The sequence below is a fragment of the Chiloscyllium plagiosum genome, chromosome 21 (assembly GCF_004010195.1).
Source record: "Chiloscyllium plagiosum isolate BGI_BamShark_2017 chromosome 21, ASM401019v2, whole genome shotgun sequence".
NCBI classification, from domain to species: Eukaryota; Metazoa; Chordata; class Chondrichthyes; order Orectolobiformes; family Hemiscylliidae; genus Chiloscyllium; species Chiloscyllium plagiosum.
Genome location: NC_057730.1, coordinates 35,104,301 through 35,120,710, shown reverse-complemented (window position 1 = coordinate 35,120,710; position 16,410 = coordinate 35,104,301). Strand labels below are relative to the sequence as shown.

General features: G+C 40.7%; 1 protein-coding gene across 1 annotated transcript in view; it reads left to right on the top strand.

Annotated features, from left to right (window-relative positions):
• The window catches only part of srebf1 (sterol regulatory element binding transcription factor 1), a 29,200-nt gene extending 12,790 nt beyond the window's left edge, over window positions 1–16,410 (top strand). The window contains exons 8-14 of the mRNA XM_043711800.1: window positions 641–902; window positions 2,703–2,869; window positions 5,085–5,253; window positions 9,311–9,419; window positions 11,322–11,431; window positions 11,909–12,041; window positions 16,194–16,410. Of these exons, the coding sequence (XP_043567735.1) occupies window positions 641–902; window positions 2,703–2,869; window positions 5,085–5,253; window positions 9,311–9,419; window positions 11,322–11,431; window positions 11,909–12,041; window positions 16,194–16,395 (1,152 nt within the window). The 3' untranslated portion in view covers window positions 16,396–16,410. The remainder of the gene's footprint in view (window positions 1–640; window positions 903–2,702; window positions 2,870–5,084; window positions 5,254–9,310; window positions 9,420–11,321; window positions 11,432–11,908; window positions 12,042–16,193) is intronic.

Sequence of the window (16,410 nt, the reverse complement as noted above, 5' to 3'; positions counted from 1 at the left end):
TTACTTTCAGAAATTTTCAGCATATAATTTACCTCATGGATATACGTCTGACCAGATAAATTGCATTTTGCACTCATGGCAACAAAATATCTCATTTGCAATATGACTTCAGTGATTTCTGAGGAAGTACATTTGTTGTGGGCACAGTAAAGATTTGACTGTTGCATCTAAATTAAGAGTTTGAATTTCATTTGTTTTCCTTTTTCTGAAGTCACTTAATGATGGTTGCCTGATGTTTATCACATGATGTAAAGTATAGTTATTGTGTGCTAGTCAGAAGTGAAGTTTTATTATTTGCAACAGTAGGCTTCAACATCTTTAGTTTATAGAGAAAGAATCAGCAACTGATCGCAGTGCAGAGCTCCATGTGCTAACAAAGGTGTAGATTGAGGCCAGAATCCACCTTGACAGTGATGTCACCTGTGAGCAACTGGTATATTAACACTTGATGTCTATGACCATGTGTGAAGCATGGCCACTTAGAGGAATTCTAGCATTTGGGAAACTGCGCATTTGCAGAATCCAGGGTTTCTGTTGAGATGGGGAGAAAATTGGTGATTTTATTTTTAAAAAGAGAAGTGAAAATTTTAAAATCTCAGTGGAAAAATAACAGTAAATTCTCCTCATTTATTTTTGTCAGGGGGATTTTGCCCAAGCTTCTCAGAACCTTTGGACCTGTCTGAAGGCACTGGGACGTCCTCTACCAACATCTAACTTTGACTTTGCCTGTAGTCTGATGTGGAATGTCATTCGGCACATTCTTCAGCGGTTGTGGGTCGGGCGCTGGTTTGCAGCACGGGCTGGAGGCTTCAGGCAGAAAAAGGAGCTGAAAGATGATATGAAGAAGAGCACCCGAGATGCGGCACTGGTCTATCATAAACTGCAACAGCTCCACATGACCGGTGTGTATCTTGTGCAACATTGAAAACCTTTTCAAATAGCAACATTTTCTACTAAATGCTCGTGACCACAAACTCATTCCTCCAGATTAGCTTTTGTAGTTTGTGCTGCAGTCATTTTGACAGCTTCAGTACTTTAATGTAGCATAAGAGAGAAAAAAAACTGACAGCTACTTTTCCTCGTTGGGTGCTCCATCTATTCAAGGGTAATTGGAGAATGGGTTAGTATGCTGCTATTCTTGAACTGAGCCCCAGCCTAAGTCGTTCAGCAGCCTTGTTTAAAATGTCACTTGCAGTGCTACAGCTGGTCTTAGTAAAGCTAAGGTGAAGAGTAAAGCTAAGGTGAAGAGTTCACTAGGGTACTCACTAATCACACTCTCACACTCTCTCTCACACACACTCCGAGTCTCGCACTCTCTCTCGCACTCTCTCTCGCACTCTCTCTCGCACTCGCTGTCGCACTCGCTGTCGCACTCGCTGTCGCACTCGCTGTCGCACTCGCTGTCGCACTCGCTGTCGCACTCGCTGTCGCACTCGCTGTCGCACTCGCTGTCGCACTCGCTGTCGCACTCGCTGTCGCACTCGCTGTCGCACTCGCTGTCGCACTCGCTGTCGCACTCGCTGTCGCACTCGCTGTCGCACTCGCTGTCGCACTCGCTGTCGCACTCGCTGTCGCACTCGCTGTCGCACTCGCTGTCGCACTCGCTGTCGCACTCGCTGTCGCACTCGCTGTCGCACTCGCTGTCGCACTCGCTGTCGCACTCGCTGTCGCACTCGCTGTCGCACTCGCTGTCGCACTCGCTGTCGCACTCGCTGTCGCACTCGCTGTCGCACCTCTCTCGCGCTCTCTCTCGCGCTCTCTCTCGCGCGCTCTCTCGCGCGCTCTCGCACTCTCTCTCGTGCACACTAGCACTCAAGTAAATTTGTAAATGGTGTCACTATTCTAATGTGGGTAAATCAGCAGTCAGTTCCCTCACACCTCTGAAGTCATTGATCTGTGGAATGACTTCCTTGGATAAAAAGGCAAAACGTTGTCAGCCAGGTATGCAGTGGCTGTTGGTAGATACATTTCCATTGTGGGTGAGGACAGGGTGAAGCCTACTGAATAAACAGCCTGTCAACACTCATTGCCCAGATGTGCAAACGCAACTGAGTTGGATGTATTATAGCACATACTATTTTATGTAAAAGTAGAGAAATAAAATAATTTCATCAACTTTCAATGAAACTGGGCTTGATATATTAACTAACAGTCTGTAGATAGATTACGAAATTCAGAAGGGGATACTGATGTGAGCATTGCATTAGTAATCTTCATTGCAAAATTATCATATTCAAATTATCATGTTGAAACACAGCTTGAGCAAGTGAAATAATTTATTATTCATTAAATTTATCCCTTTGAAAAGTTTATTTACAAGATGGATTATTTGGTACTTTTCCATATGTCATAGCACGAAGAAAGTGATCACCAGCAACTATGGAATTGTTCAGAAATTAGTTTTCTGTAGCAAACCCATTTGGTTGTGAGAAGTTATATGCCTCCAGAACAAAATCTGTGTCATTCAGGACCACCTGCTTGAATCAAATGGGAAGTTGATACTTCAATGTTGGTAGAATTGCTTTGAGTGCACTTGATACGAGAGCATCAATATCATCCCACATGTGTAGGTGGAGAAAGAACACATTGACTTGTAATTATTTTAAAGTCTTTGTGATCTCTCCTTATTGTTTCCTTCTGTATTAACTTAATCACACACATACATTTGTAATTAAGGTTGTCTGGTTCTCCATTATTCTTAGGCAAACTGGGTGGAAGCCACTTGTCTGCAATTAACATGGCTTTGAGTGCAGTAAACCTTGCTGAATGTGCTGGAGATGCTATCTCTGTTGCTACCATGGCAGAAATATATGTGGCAGCAGCAATTCGTATCAAAACCAGCTTGCACAAGAGACTCCACTTCATGACTGTGAGTAGCACCGAGATAATTATTGACTGTCTTGTCTCTAACACATGTCTGTTGGAGTTGAAAAGAAAATTCTATATTGAAAATTTATAAGTAAGAAATGCAATTGCAGGCATGACTCCCCATGGACACTGAGTTAATGAACTATCCTTGGTATGGGATATCAGATGTTTTGGGAAGGAAGATCCCCTCCAAAACAGAGTTTTAACCAAACCTTTTTCAGTACCTTCCTGTGACTGATTTATTTCTTAAGGTTCCCGCGGGACATTAACTTGCCTTTTTCTTTCTTTCAAGTGCTAAATAATTTGTAAGTGGCATTTAAAGGATGTGTGCAAAATCATCTGAAAATGTAAAATGTAAATACAAGAGTCTCAAGTGCTGTGCTGTATTTGAACCATTATCATTGCACAAAATTCTTGCCAGCCAAGTGTACGTAGGAGGCACTACTTCACTTCAGAGAATCTATTCCATAGGAAGAATTCTGACAGGCATACTATGAAGTATTAATTGCATATGGATGCTCATATGTGCACAGGAAACAAAATTAATGTGAAGAAAATAATAACTAACTACAGCTGGAGCATAGCGGTAGAGTAGTGTATTAGAAAAGTATATCGGAATAATATCAAGGTAGTGAGAATAATCTGCTTGTCTCCATCTATCTCCTGGTATAGTTCAGTGCCTTGCAGTCCCTGTCCAGCCAAGGGAGCAATGTGCACTTTATGACCAGTTATGATGGAGAATTATAGTTGAACTATCCTATTTGTTAGTTAATATTTCTGGCATATGTCATGAGTTTGACTGCTAAAAGTAGAAAATTCCTATTTTTGCATCAATATGTACAGAGGAACCTCGATTATCTGAATGCCAATTATCTGAATATCGGAATACCCGAAGGAGATCTCGAGGTCTCGACTAAAACATTACATCATATGTGTCCAACACTGATGGAGTCTTCTGTTTACAGTGATTAAAAGTGCTGCCGAGAACAGTCCTGGACTGATGGGAGTTCAGGCGGGCGGGGAGGGTGGTGTTGGACGGGGTTTGGGGCAAGGGGGTGGTGTTGGGGTGGGCGAGGGCTTGCTCACACTGCTGCTGCTAGTCTCCTGAACGGGGAGCAGACCATCTCGTTCAGTTAATCGAGGTTTTCCTGTATTTGGTGTTTTGGGTACGATGTTATGTAATATCATAAACTTTATCAGATGTATAGTTTTTTACTTCCTTCTCCACCCTCAATATAGCCCACGGTCTCTGGATAAGTAATAGAGAGACTTAACCATGACTAATCCTGGTCTGAAGATACTTACTTTGGGACTTGTAAGTTCCTGTAAATACAACTTTATAATTCCACCTCCTCCTAATAAGCTTCCTAACTGTAAGTCTCTGCTCAGTGTATCCAACAGTAAACAAGGTCTGTTCAACAAAAGGTGAAGAATTTAACAATGATATCCTTCTTTTTCCCAACAATGACTGTCACAGGAATGCAGTACATGGTTCTCTGTTGAGTCCTTCAGCAAATTATTAAAGAAATAATCATAAGAACAGAGATTGAAGGTTTCATTCATTAAATGCTCCCTGCTGGCTTACAATTTTATAGAATCTGGTATGAGAGAATATTTTGCATACATGTGAGCTGCTTGTGTAATTTAACACTTCAAATTTTCTTGTGTCTGCACTAAAACCACTGGCATATCCTGAGGTTTGTGCTTTTAAAGCCAGTAACACTTAAAGTGACCCTAAATGGCATGTATTAAAAGGATGATGTGGAGGGACCAGTGTTGGACTAGGGTGAACAAAGTTTAAAATCTCACACCAGATTATAGTCAACAGGTTTATTTGGAAATACTAGATTTTGGAGTGCTGCTCCTTCATCAGGTAGCTGTGATGAAGCTACCTGTTGGACTATAATCTGGTATTGAGTTTTTTTAACCAAAGGAATGGGAATAAAGTAGTACTTCAAAGCTGAGGCCCCCCCTTATTCAAATTAGAGGTGTGTTATAAGAAATATTACTGGACTGTGATCAGGAACTGGAGTTTGACTGATTTCCCTTGCCACTATATGGCTGACTGTAATTAACTTGGCACAGATTGGATAATTCAACATTTTATTTGGGCTAGCCGATGTACTTTAGAGAAGTTATTTTCTGTTTGTTTTAGTGATTAACTTGGGTGTTGATCTTCTATGTATTTAAAGTTTATATTTACTATTCTTTTATAGCGGTTCTTCCTGAGCAGCGCCAGACAGATTTGCCTGTCCCAAAGTGGTACTATACCACCTGCAATGAAATGGCTGTGCCACCCTCTAGGTCATAGATTCTTTGTTGATGAAGATTGGACTGTAAAAAACACTCCAAAAGACAGCATTTACAGTGTTACTGGAAACTCAGGTAACTGCTTTATTAATAAAAATGTTCAGGTTAGGTAATATCTGTGAAGTAGGAAATAGATTATGTTTCAGAACATTTCAGGCCGTCCATCAAACACATTTTGATTTCATTTATTAGTGGAAGAATGTGAGTTTGATATAACCTACGAGTTGTGTGACATGAGTAGCATAACATTTGAAGTGTTGTTAGTCATGCATTACTTCTTCCTGGGTTTTCCCCTCACCTTCCTTTCCTGAGTGTCCTGACTTGTGCTAGGGCATAGTTTTCCAACTTTCTAGTAGTTTATCCAAGTAAATATTCTTGTGTACATCTCAGTGTGGTGGAAGGTTATCTATCATAGCTAAATAGAATCCTAGACTCTGTGTTCCCTCACTCCACACGTATGCACGTACCTGCAAATTGGAAGAGCCTACAGAGACAAGAAACCTAGCTGAACATTTTTCTAGACTGGATTGACCAATCCGAACCCATCTGTGTGGATTTGTAACCATCTTGCTTTGCATGATTCATTCCCAAACTGGACAGCACACTTACCCACTGAGTCATGGAGAAATGCTTTTCATTATTCTGTGTTTGTTTGGATGGTCACTTGCATCTGGAGAATTGTGGACATTCTGTCATTGAGCATGTTCAAGATTGAAGTTGATAGATTTCTACATATTAAAAACCGTGAAGGATTTACGGAGACAATGGTTTTCATGTAGATCAGCGGTGATCTCTTTGATTGGGTGAGCAGCCATGAAGGGCTGAATGGTCTGCTTCTGCTCCTAGGTCCTATGTATTATTTCCGTAGATTGTGTGTAAATAAGCGACACTGTCAAATTCAAATTACTGCAGATTCTGCCAGGCTGAAATAAAAATGAAAATGTTGGAAATGCCTAGCAGGTCAGATGACGTACATGAAGAGAAAAAGTTAATAGGCCAAAAATATAAAGGAGGATAGTAAAAGCTTTTTTGGATATGTGAAAAGAAAAAGAATGGTTAAGACTAAAATTGGGCCCTTGAAGACAAACTGGTGAATGTATTATATGGAACAAGAAAATGCCAGAAGAGTTGAATAGGTACTTTGGATCTGTCTTCACTTGGGAAGATACCAGCAATCTCCCAGATGTAATAGTGGCTGAAGGACCGAGGGTAATGGATGAACTGATGGGAATTTATATTAAGCAGGAAATTGTGTTGGATAGAGTTTTAGGTCTGAAGGCTGATAAGTTCCCAGGACTTGATGGTCTGAATCCTAGGGTACTTAAGAAGGTGGATCTAGAAATCGTGGACGCATTAGTAATCATTTTCCAATGTTTTATAGATTCAGAATCAGTTCTTACGGATTGGAGGGTGGCTAATGTTGTCCCACTTTTCAAGAAAGGAGGGAGAGAGAAAACGGAATTATAGACCAGTTAGCCTGACGTCAGTGGTGGGAAAGATGCTGGAGTCAATTATAAAAGATGAAATTATGACTCATTTAGATAGCAGAAACAGGATAGGTCAGAGTCAGCATGGATTTAGGAAGGGGAAATCGTACTTGACTAATCTTCTGGAATTTTTTGAGGATGTAAATTCTGAAGATGGACAAGGGAGAGCCAGTTGATGTAGTTTCTGGACTTTCAGAAAGCCTCTGATAAAGTCCCACATAGGATATTAGTGAGCAAAATTAGGGTGCATGGTATTGGAGGCAAAATACTGACTTGGATTGTAAATTGGCTGGCTGACAGGAAGCAAAGAGTAGTGATAAACGGGTCCCTTTCGGAATGGCAGGCAGTGACCAGTGGGGTACCATAAGGTTCGGTGCTGGGACTGCAGCTGTTTACAGTATTCATTAATGATATAGATGAAGGTATTAAAAGTAATATTAGCAAATTTGCTGATGGTACAAAGCTGGGTGGCAGTGTGAAATGTGAGGAGGATGTTATGAGAATACAGGGTGGCTTGGACAGGCTAGGTGAGTGGCCGGATGCATGGCAGATGCAGTTTAATGTGGGTAGATGTGCGGTTATCCAGCTTGGTGGAAAGAACAGGAAGGTAGATTACTATCTAAATGGAGTCAAGTTACTTAAAGGGGAAGTATAACGAGGTCTAGGTGTTTTTGTACATCAGTCAATGAAAGCAAGCATGCAGGTACAGCAGGCAGTGAAGAAAGCTAATGATATGCTGGCCTTCATAACAAGAGGAATTGAGTATAAGAGCAAAGAGGTCCTTCTGCAGCTGTACCTGGCCCTGGTGAGACCAAACCTGGAGGATTGTGTGCAGTTTTGGTCTCCAGATTTGAGGAAGGACATTCTGGCTATTGAGGGAGTGCAGCGTAGGTTCACTAGGTCAATTCCTGGAAAGATGTTGAAAGATTGGAGCGACTGGGCATGTATACACTTGAGTTTGGAAGGATGAGCGCGGTTCTGATTGAGACGTATAAGATTATTAAAGGATTGGACACTCTGGAGGCAGGAAGCATGTTTCCACTGATGGGTGAGTCCAGAACCAGAGGGCACAGTTTTAAAAATAAGGGGTAGGCCATTTAGAACAGAGTTGAGGAGAAACCTCTTCACCCAGAGAGTGATGGATATATGGAATGCTCTGCCCCAGAAGGCAGTGGAGGCCAAGTCTTTGGATACTTTCAAGAAAGAGATGCATAAAGCTCTTGAAGATATTGGAATCAAGGGTTATGGAAATAAGGCAGGAACAGGATACTGATTGTGGATGATCAGCCATGATCGTAATGAATGGTAGTGCCGGCTCGAAGGGCTGAATGGCCTACACCTGCACCTATTGTCTGTTGTCTATTGTCTATTTCCAAGGAGTGCTGGTGACACACAGATTATCACTCACTTTTTTTTTCCCGAAACAAAAGAGATTTACATTTCTAATCTGAACTCCATCAGAAATGTGGAGCTGTAATTCCATTCTTATAGGTTCTTCATAGTGTAGAAGAGTTAGGGGAAGGTACACCATGTCCCTTTTTCACAGCAGTCAGTTACCATATTCTGAAATTCAAATGTATCAAAGAATCCCTGCAGTATGGAAGGAAGCCATTCAGCCCATCAAGTCCAAATGGACCCTCTGAAGAGCATTACATGCAGAACCCCCACACCCACCCACCCTATCTGTGTAACCTTGTAAAATCCAGCATCAAACACTTCGACAGCAATTGTGATAGGGTGAGTACTTCAGTTAAGTGTGAGGATAGCGTATTTAGGGGATAAAGTGCCAGGAGGCTAGAGTGCCAAGTGGGTAGGGGTAAGGTGGGATGCTAGCATCCAAAATGGCAAAGAGGCCAGGTGAGTGATGGAATGCTTAGGGTAGGTTGGGGTGTGTGGCAGTTAGGGTGGGCACGGTGTCAGGTCATAAACATAGAGGGAGATGGCGTTAAGGTAAGTTGGGGAATCGGCTCAGTTATTACTCGGTTCGGTGCTGGACCTCCTATTTAATAGTCTAACCTTTCCTCAAATAATTTAACTGCAAGTAGACGCTTTGCGTCTAATTTAACTGGATAGTTTCGATCGTTCCAAGCAGAGGGGAATTTCTGAGGGAGTTCGTTAATTTCCTCGGTAATTCCTCCATCCCCATGCACAACTCACATCTATGCTTCAGAAGAGATTATCTGGCCATTGGAAAATCAGCCAATGTTTCAGGCCATGGCCTTTCGTTAGGTTCCATAACTGTTGCTTGAACCGCTGAGTACATTCAGCACATTGTGTTTTATAAAATAGATTGTCATGTCATTTAGTTTAATTTAGTAACAGAGAGAACAAAAAAATTACAGAATTAAAATGGTGAAAGAAGTCAGAACAAATATTCAGTCCTGGAAATACCAAATTGTATCCATAACAATAGCAACTTGTATATAGGTGACATGAACCTAAAAGTGACCCAAAGCCATTTCAATGGAAAACAGAAATGTGAAGGAAAGACTGGGGAAAAGAGGGTCGTTAAAAAGAATGAAATGTTTGCCCACAATGGTCAAAATTTAAAAAAAAGACGAGTTATGGACAAGACTTGAAGTATCAATCACTGATGATTGTGTTATTAAATATGTAGTGCAAAACTGTTTGCTTTTTTCTTCTAGTTGATCCATTGGCTCAGGTGACTCAAGCTTTCCGTGAGCATCTGCTGGAAAAAGCATTATATTGCATTGCCAAACCGGAGAACAGGAAGCCAGCGTCAGGAGAGGGAGGGTGAGCAACTTTTGTCATCTGGTGTTTGCATTGTTACACATTACAGTTGGAGAGAGAGACAGACAGTCGGAATGTAGGGTGAAACATACCATCAGTAGCCACATCAACTTTGAAAAGTGAAAAGGCCATTCAATTTTATGAGCTTTTAATGCACATCTCATTGATCTCCTATATTTAGTAAACTACAGTGGAGTTTCAGTGAATAGATTTTTGACCAAGTAGTTGTGCATTGAATTGGCCCAAAAACAAAGAATGGACTAACTAATAGAACTGGATGTTGGTTTGCTCCCTGAGCCGGAAGGTTCGTTTTGAGACATTTCGTCAGCATAGTAGGTAACATCATCAGGTGAGCCTCCGGTGAAGCACTAGTTGTGTGGCCTGCTTTTTATTTATGTGTTTAGGTTTCCTTGGGTTGGTGATGTCATTTCCTGTTCTTTTTCTCAGGGGGTGGTAAATGGGATCCAAGCTAACTAATAGAACTGGATGTTGGTTTGCTCCCTGAGCTGGAAGGTTCGTTTTGAGACATTTCGTCACCATAGTAGGTAACATCAGGTGAGCCTCCGGTGAAGCACTAGTTGTGTGGCCTGCTTTTTATTTGTGTTTAGGTTTCCTTGGGTTGATGATGTCATTTCCTGTTCTTTTTCTCAGGGGGTGGTAAATGGGATCCAAGTCAATATGATTCTTGAGAGAGTTGCGGTTGGAATGTCATGCTTCTAGGAATTCTCGTGCATGTCTCTGTTCGGCTTGTCCGAGGATGGATGTGTTGTCCTAGTCGGAGTGGGACAGTTTTCTAATATAAATTACCTTGCAAGAACTGTAACAAACACTACATTGGACAAACAAGCAGAAAACTAGCCACCAGGATACATGAACATCAACTAGCCATAAAAAGACATGACCCACTCTCATTAGTATCTTTGTATACGGATGAGGAAGGATACCATTACGACTGGGACAACACATCCATCCTAGGATAAGCCAAACAGAGACACGTGCGAGAATTCCTAGAAGCATGGCATTCCAACCGGAACTCTGTCAACACACGCATTGACTTGGACCCCATTTACCACCCTCTGAGAAAAAGATCAAGAAACGACATCACAGGAAATGGTGTCACCAACCCAAGGAAAACTAAACACACAAATAAAAAAGCCGACCCTACCACCAATGCTTCACCGGAGGCTCACTGATGATGTTACCTAGTATGGTGGCGAAACATCTGAAATCAAACCTTCCAGCTCAGCAAGCAAGCTTACATCCAGAACCTCAACTTGAGCTACAAATCTTCTCAAAACTCGCTAAGTAATAGAACTGTTGGAACCATTCCCAAATAGAGTTAGTACATTCATGGATCAGCTGGTATACACCCAAGTGTATAGAGGTCAGTTCCAGTCTTGTCAGAATGGCTCTGACCAATAATTTCAGCACTGTGCTCCTTGTTCTAAATAACTGAACACCTTGCCTTTTCTTCTGACACATCAGGGAAGATATGTCCCTTCTCCCAGATTTCATATTGGTTCTGTTGATTTTATTAAAAATCTTATTTTGGGTCAGAGTTTGTATCTTGTGTTGCAAACCCCATATGAATAGCAAACCTTTGCAGTATATGAAAGTAAAGAAAGGGTATGGCTTTATCTGTCACTCTGTTAGGGATATAATAAATGTCAAAATAGTGTTGTACAGAGAGTTAAGACAATGCTTTAGAGGCACTATTCTCTTATGATTAAATAGTAGTATTGCATGAATTATGTTATCTACTCCATTGACATATATGTAGTAGTTTGGTCTCTTTGAAATAGTAGATTAGTAAGTACCCTTTTGTATATTAAATTAAATATTCTTGCAGATTAAAACAAGATACTGTGCAGATCTTTACTATTTTTCCCTAACTTTCTGTCACAGTGAATTCTCAGACGCTCTTGAATACTTACAGCTGTTAAATGGTTGCTCTGATGCTGCTGCAGTTACCACACAGACTTGTGCTATCGGTTCCAGTATGACAACTGTCACAGGTCAGACTGCAAACATTCTTCCAAATCCTATGTGGCATTTCTTGGCTTTTGGATGTTGCTGGACTGAACACAGTTCCATTTCATCTTGTGGGGTACACAACTTATAAATCAGACAATGTAAAAGCTATGATTTCTCTTCTGTGTTTTCCTGCTATTGTTCTTTTGCGACTTTAGATCGTTAATATTAGCAGGCTGTTTGACATTGGACAGCATCAAAGCTTGTGCCTGATCTTGTCTGTGTGTGATTATCTATTTACATTACATCTTCCAGTAGCATAAAATCTTGAATTATTTTCTGGCTACATTCCAAGTCTGGGACTTTGGCATGTTGGATGTCCCCTGTCACTTGGCCTGTGATTAGCTAATTCCACACAGGAGGATTGAACTTGATTCCCCTTGTCTCTGTGATTTAGTACAGCATCAGATTGTGCTTTGCTGGTTCAATGATTTAATACCTTCTCTTTTTTGTGTATACAGGCACTGATCCTGTAGCCAAATGGTGGGCTTCCATGATTGTTGTTGCTATTAACTGGCTACAAGGTGATGATGAGGCAGCAGAACGACTTTACCCAGTAGTAGAATATATGCCGAAGACTCTGCATGCAATGGAGTAAGTGTCTGGAATCTCTCCATATATTCCCTCTTACATTGCATCCACTAAGAATATCTTAAAACATGTTGTTTTAGCCTTGAGTATTATTGGTGAGTCAGACTGATGCTTTGAATACTCCATTATTCTATAAATTCAAAGAGTCTAAGGCCCCATTTTGTAAGTGGAGGGTTTATTCTGCACTAAAAGTACTTAAGTAAACATGTGAATTGCAGTACCGGCTTTTTACCATTGAGTGGACCTCTGACATTACACAGAACAATATGGATTATCCGAATACATCTCAAAGTCCCAAACTTTGAGATTGGAAACTGGACTCTGTCACTACCTGCGCAAACTATCTTTCCAAGATAGACTGCACACCAGTGAACTTCTCTCCCGCTCTGCCTCTGTCATTTATTTTTGTTCTTTCTTTCTTTCTGCTGCATCCAACAGGAATGGTAATGAACTATAAGATCATTTGTTGAGATGTATTTATTTAAACAACCAAAGTATTTGCTTTATAAATTATCCACTACCGCAGCCGCTAAGAAATTGTCCTTGATCTGAAAACAATGTACTGTACCAAGATTTATTGCAGAGATAATCATATACTTTCCATTGTGCCAAATGTTATTTTGCAGTATCATGTTTACCGAATGGTTTTCATTTTGTAATGTGCTAAAATGCCGATAAATGCTACAGTGTAAATATCCCCTAGCAGGAAAGGGTTTTACAAACTGATTGTAGCTCCATACATTTTGAATTAGTTCTGCTGGTGAAATATTTTCACCTTTTGTTTCTGGGGACACCCATTTTCCATCATCATCGACCAGTATTCCCAGCATAAGATACAATTGTTTGTGTTCAAAAAGGGAAGTTGATTTCCAACAATGCAGGGCAAATTCGATTTAGCATCTTGGTGGTACTTGTGAAACATGTAGTTAAAACTCTTTCAGAAAGTTTACTGTAGCACACCTTATACTCTTTGTGTAGTTCCTCAAACTATGTCTTGGTGTTAAAGGGATGGGACAAATGTTCAGAGTTATCTGGGAAGCTCTGATTCACTTTAACCTTTCTTTAAAATACTTCCACTTAATTCATGGGACAATTCAATCTATTTTAACCATTTTTCAAAGTTATCTGCCGTCATAAATGCCCTTGCTTTGACTTGATCAAGTTGACTGTTGTAACACACGAGTTGGTGCTTCTGGCTGAAGCTTTGTGTCACAGGGTTCCATTTACACTTGAGAATGCTTCCTTTGTTTACGATCAGACCAGCTATCTGAACAAAATACTGCCAGCCCACCTCGTTTGGATAATCGAGGTTGTTCTGTAATTAAGATTTCCTCTTCTCAGAAATTCAGTATTCCAGAGTTTGATTTGGAGAATCAAATTTGGGGTGGACAAAGTTTAAAAATCACGCAACACCCGGTTATAGTCCAACAGGTTTATTTGGAAGCACTAGCTTTCGAAACGCTGCTTCTTCATCAGGTTTGTGAAACAGACAATAAGACAGAATTTGAAGCGAAAGATTACCGTGATACAATGTTAGATTGAACAAACCTAGATTGCATTCCAGAGTGGAATTGCTAATCCTAAATTGGTTGTAGGGGTAAAATTACACACCTGTATTCCCAATGTTATATGGCCGATCCTGCTACAATGGAACATTGGAGATTGCCAACCAATGATTTCTAATTTTGATATTTAGACAAAATTCTGTTTCATTCTTGAAAACAGTAGATAATTAGATGGATATTTGTTTAACAGATTGGGACGATTGTCCAGTATTATAACACAAGTTGCACAACAGCGCAATTGCAGAAAAATAAAGGAAATTCATCGTTTAAGATTATTTATCACAATTAGAAACCATGATTTCAACCTGGGACTGTCATCTTCATTTGTGTAGCTATGTTTCTTTCAAAGTTTTTATACTTCCTTACAGTCTATTAATGCTGCCTCTTTCAGGAGAGGCACTTTGTTCTGGTTAAAAGAAAACAGTCTTGTCCTTCTCCCTGGCAACTGGAGCACAGCACAACACAGCTTCATTGTTATTTTAAGAATTGTGTCAATTTAGGAAGCTTTAAAATGCTGATGTATCAAGTATCATCACATGACCAAAAGCCTTAATCATTCTGCGTGGTAGCACCCATGACAAGACTGTATCCAAAGATTACTCTACTGTTTGTACTAGTTTAACTTTAAACTCATCAGAGATCATCCAGCCTGTATCGTTTCCTATTTTCTGCAATTTTTAAAGGCAATACCAGCTGAGTACTATGGGTAGATTAGATTAGATTAGATTAGATTAGATTACTTACAGTGTGGAAACAGGCCCTTCGGCCCAACAAGTCCACACCGACCCGCCAAAGCGCAACCCACCCATTCCCCTACATTTACCCCTTACCTAACACTACGGGCAATTCACTGGGAGAACGTGCAAACTCCACACAGTCAGTCGCCTGAGGCGGGAATTGAACCCGGGTCTCAGGCGCTGTGAGGCAGCAGTGCTAACCACTGTGCCACCGTGCCGCCCACAGGGTATTTGCAGTACAAAATAAATCTTTAGACACAGCCATTATCTAAGGTGTTACCAGACAGAAGTTGCCATAGCTCCTTGTTGCGTGATGATATATCTAGGTACTTGGTTCATCTGCATGTTAAATGATGTTACTCTTAAAGCAAAGCGATTATAGGCATCACATCAGCATCTTCTTTTAATATGATTTGTTAAGTTTGTTTAAAGTTTTTTTTCTTTTGTTGTGTTACAGTTCAGTAGAGATGTCACTTTGAGAAGGGGGTCACTTACTACTTCTTTTATGTAGTCAGCTCTTCTATAATGTGCTGGTTCCGTCTTGTGCAATCCAGTGTTATAGAAAAATCACACTTCAGAAAGTTAAGGAGGCATACGGTGTGTTAGGTTTTATTGGTAGTGGGATTGAGTTCCGGGGCCGTAATGTCATGCTGCAAATATACAAAACGCTAGTGCAGCTGCACTTGGAGTATTGTATACAGTTCTGGTTGCCCCATTACAGGAAGGATATGGGAGCATTGGAAAAGGTGCAGAAGAGATTTACCACGATGTTGCCTGGTCTGGAGGGAGCGTCTTACGAGGAAAGGTTAAGAGATTTGGGTCTGTTCTCATTGGAGAGAAGGCTAAAAGGGGATTTAATAGAGATATAAAGATGTTCAGAGGATTAGATAGGGTGGATAGTGAAAATCTTTTTCCTAGGATGATGACATCAGCTTGTACGAGGGGGCATAGGTTTAAGACAGATGTCAGAGGCAGGTTCTTTACTCTGAGAGTGGTAAGGGCGTGGAATGCCCTGCATGCCAATGTAGTTAACTCAGCCACATTAGGGGCATTTAAACAGTCCTTGGATAAGCATATGGATGATAGGATAGTGTAGGGGGATGGGCTTAGATTAGTTCACAAGTCGGTGCAACATCGAGGGCTGAAGGGTCTGTTCTGTGCTATATTGTTCTATATTCTAGAAACAGTGCTTAAAGTGTTGGCACTGTAATCATGTTACAGCCAACACCGGTTTTAAAAACTCATACTGTAGAATCAGTGTCCCTAATTTGTCAATCTTGTTACAGTGAATTCACATTGACGTGAATTGTTGTAACAGAACAACCTGTATTCCACAAATTACAGGCCTTTATCAATTAAAAATTAGAAACCATCATTTGAATCTTATTAAAGGAATGGAGTTTATACTTGCCATTAGGGACCGAGTACTCCATGTCTAGTAATGAGTTTAGGTAGGAAAGTGTTAAGGGGCATTTAGTGTGGAAGTAAGCATTTGCAGAACAGTGGATTTATTCCATGATATCTTACACACAAAAGTTTTAAAACTGCCTTCAATCGCGTTACAGCAAATTCACGTTGATGAAACATGCGTTATAACAGAACAATCTGCATTCTACCAATCGCAGGCCCTTATCAATTAAAAATTTAGAAACCATCATTTAATTCTTATTAAAGAAATGGCGTTTACAACTGCATCTATAATCTGTACACTTCTGTTAAGCCAGCCACACAAGCTGGGTAGGTCACTGATATCCCATTTCTAGTGGAAATTAACGTACATACCCATCTGCATTATTAGTCTTTTGGCTTGCTTGTGGAATCATGCCTGATTCTTGAGTATTGATCTCTTGCAGGAATCAGTTGCCAAAAGCAGCCCTGTTTGCATTCAGGGGTGTTCGTGCCATGCTGGTTAAACAGGAGAGTAGCCAGATGAGCCTCGTGCATTGTGAGAAAGCCAGTGGATACCTGAGGGACAGCCTCAACATGGCATCTCCCACCAGCAACAGTATTGACAAGGTAGGGGGAAGACTTGGACTCCTCATTTGTGTGACATAGGTGCTTACAATGTAA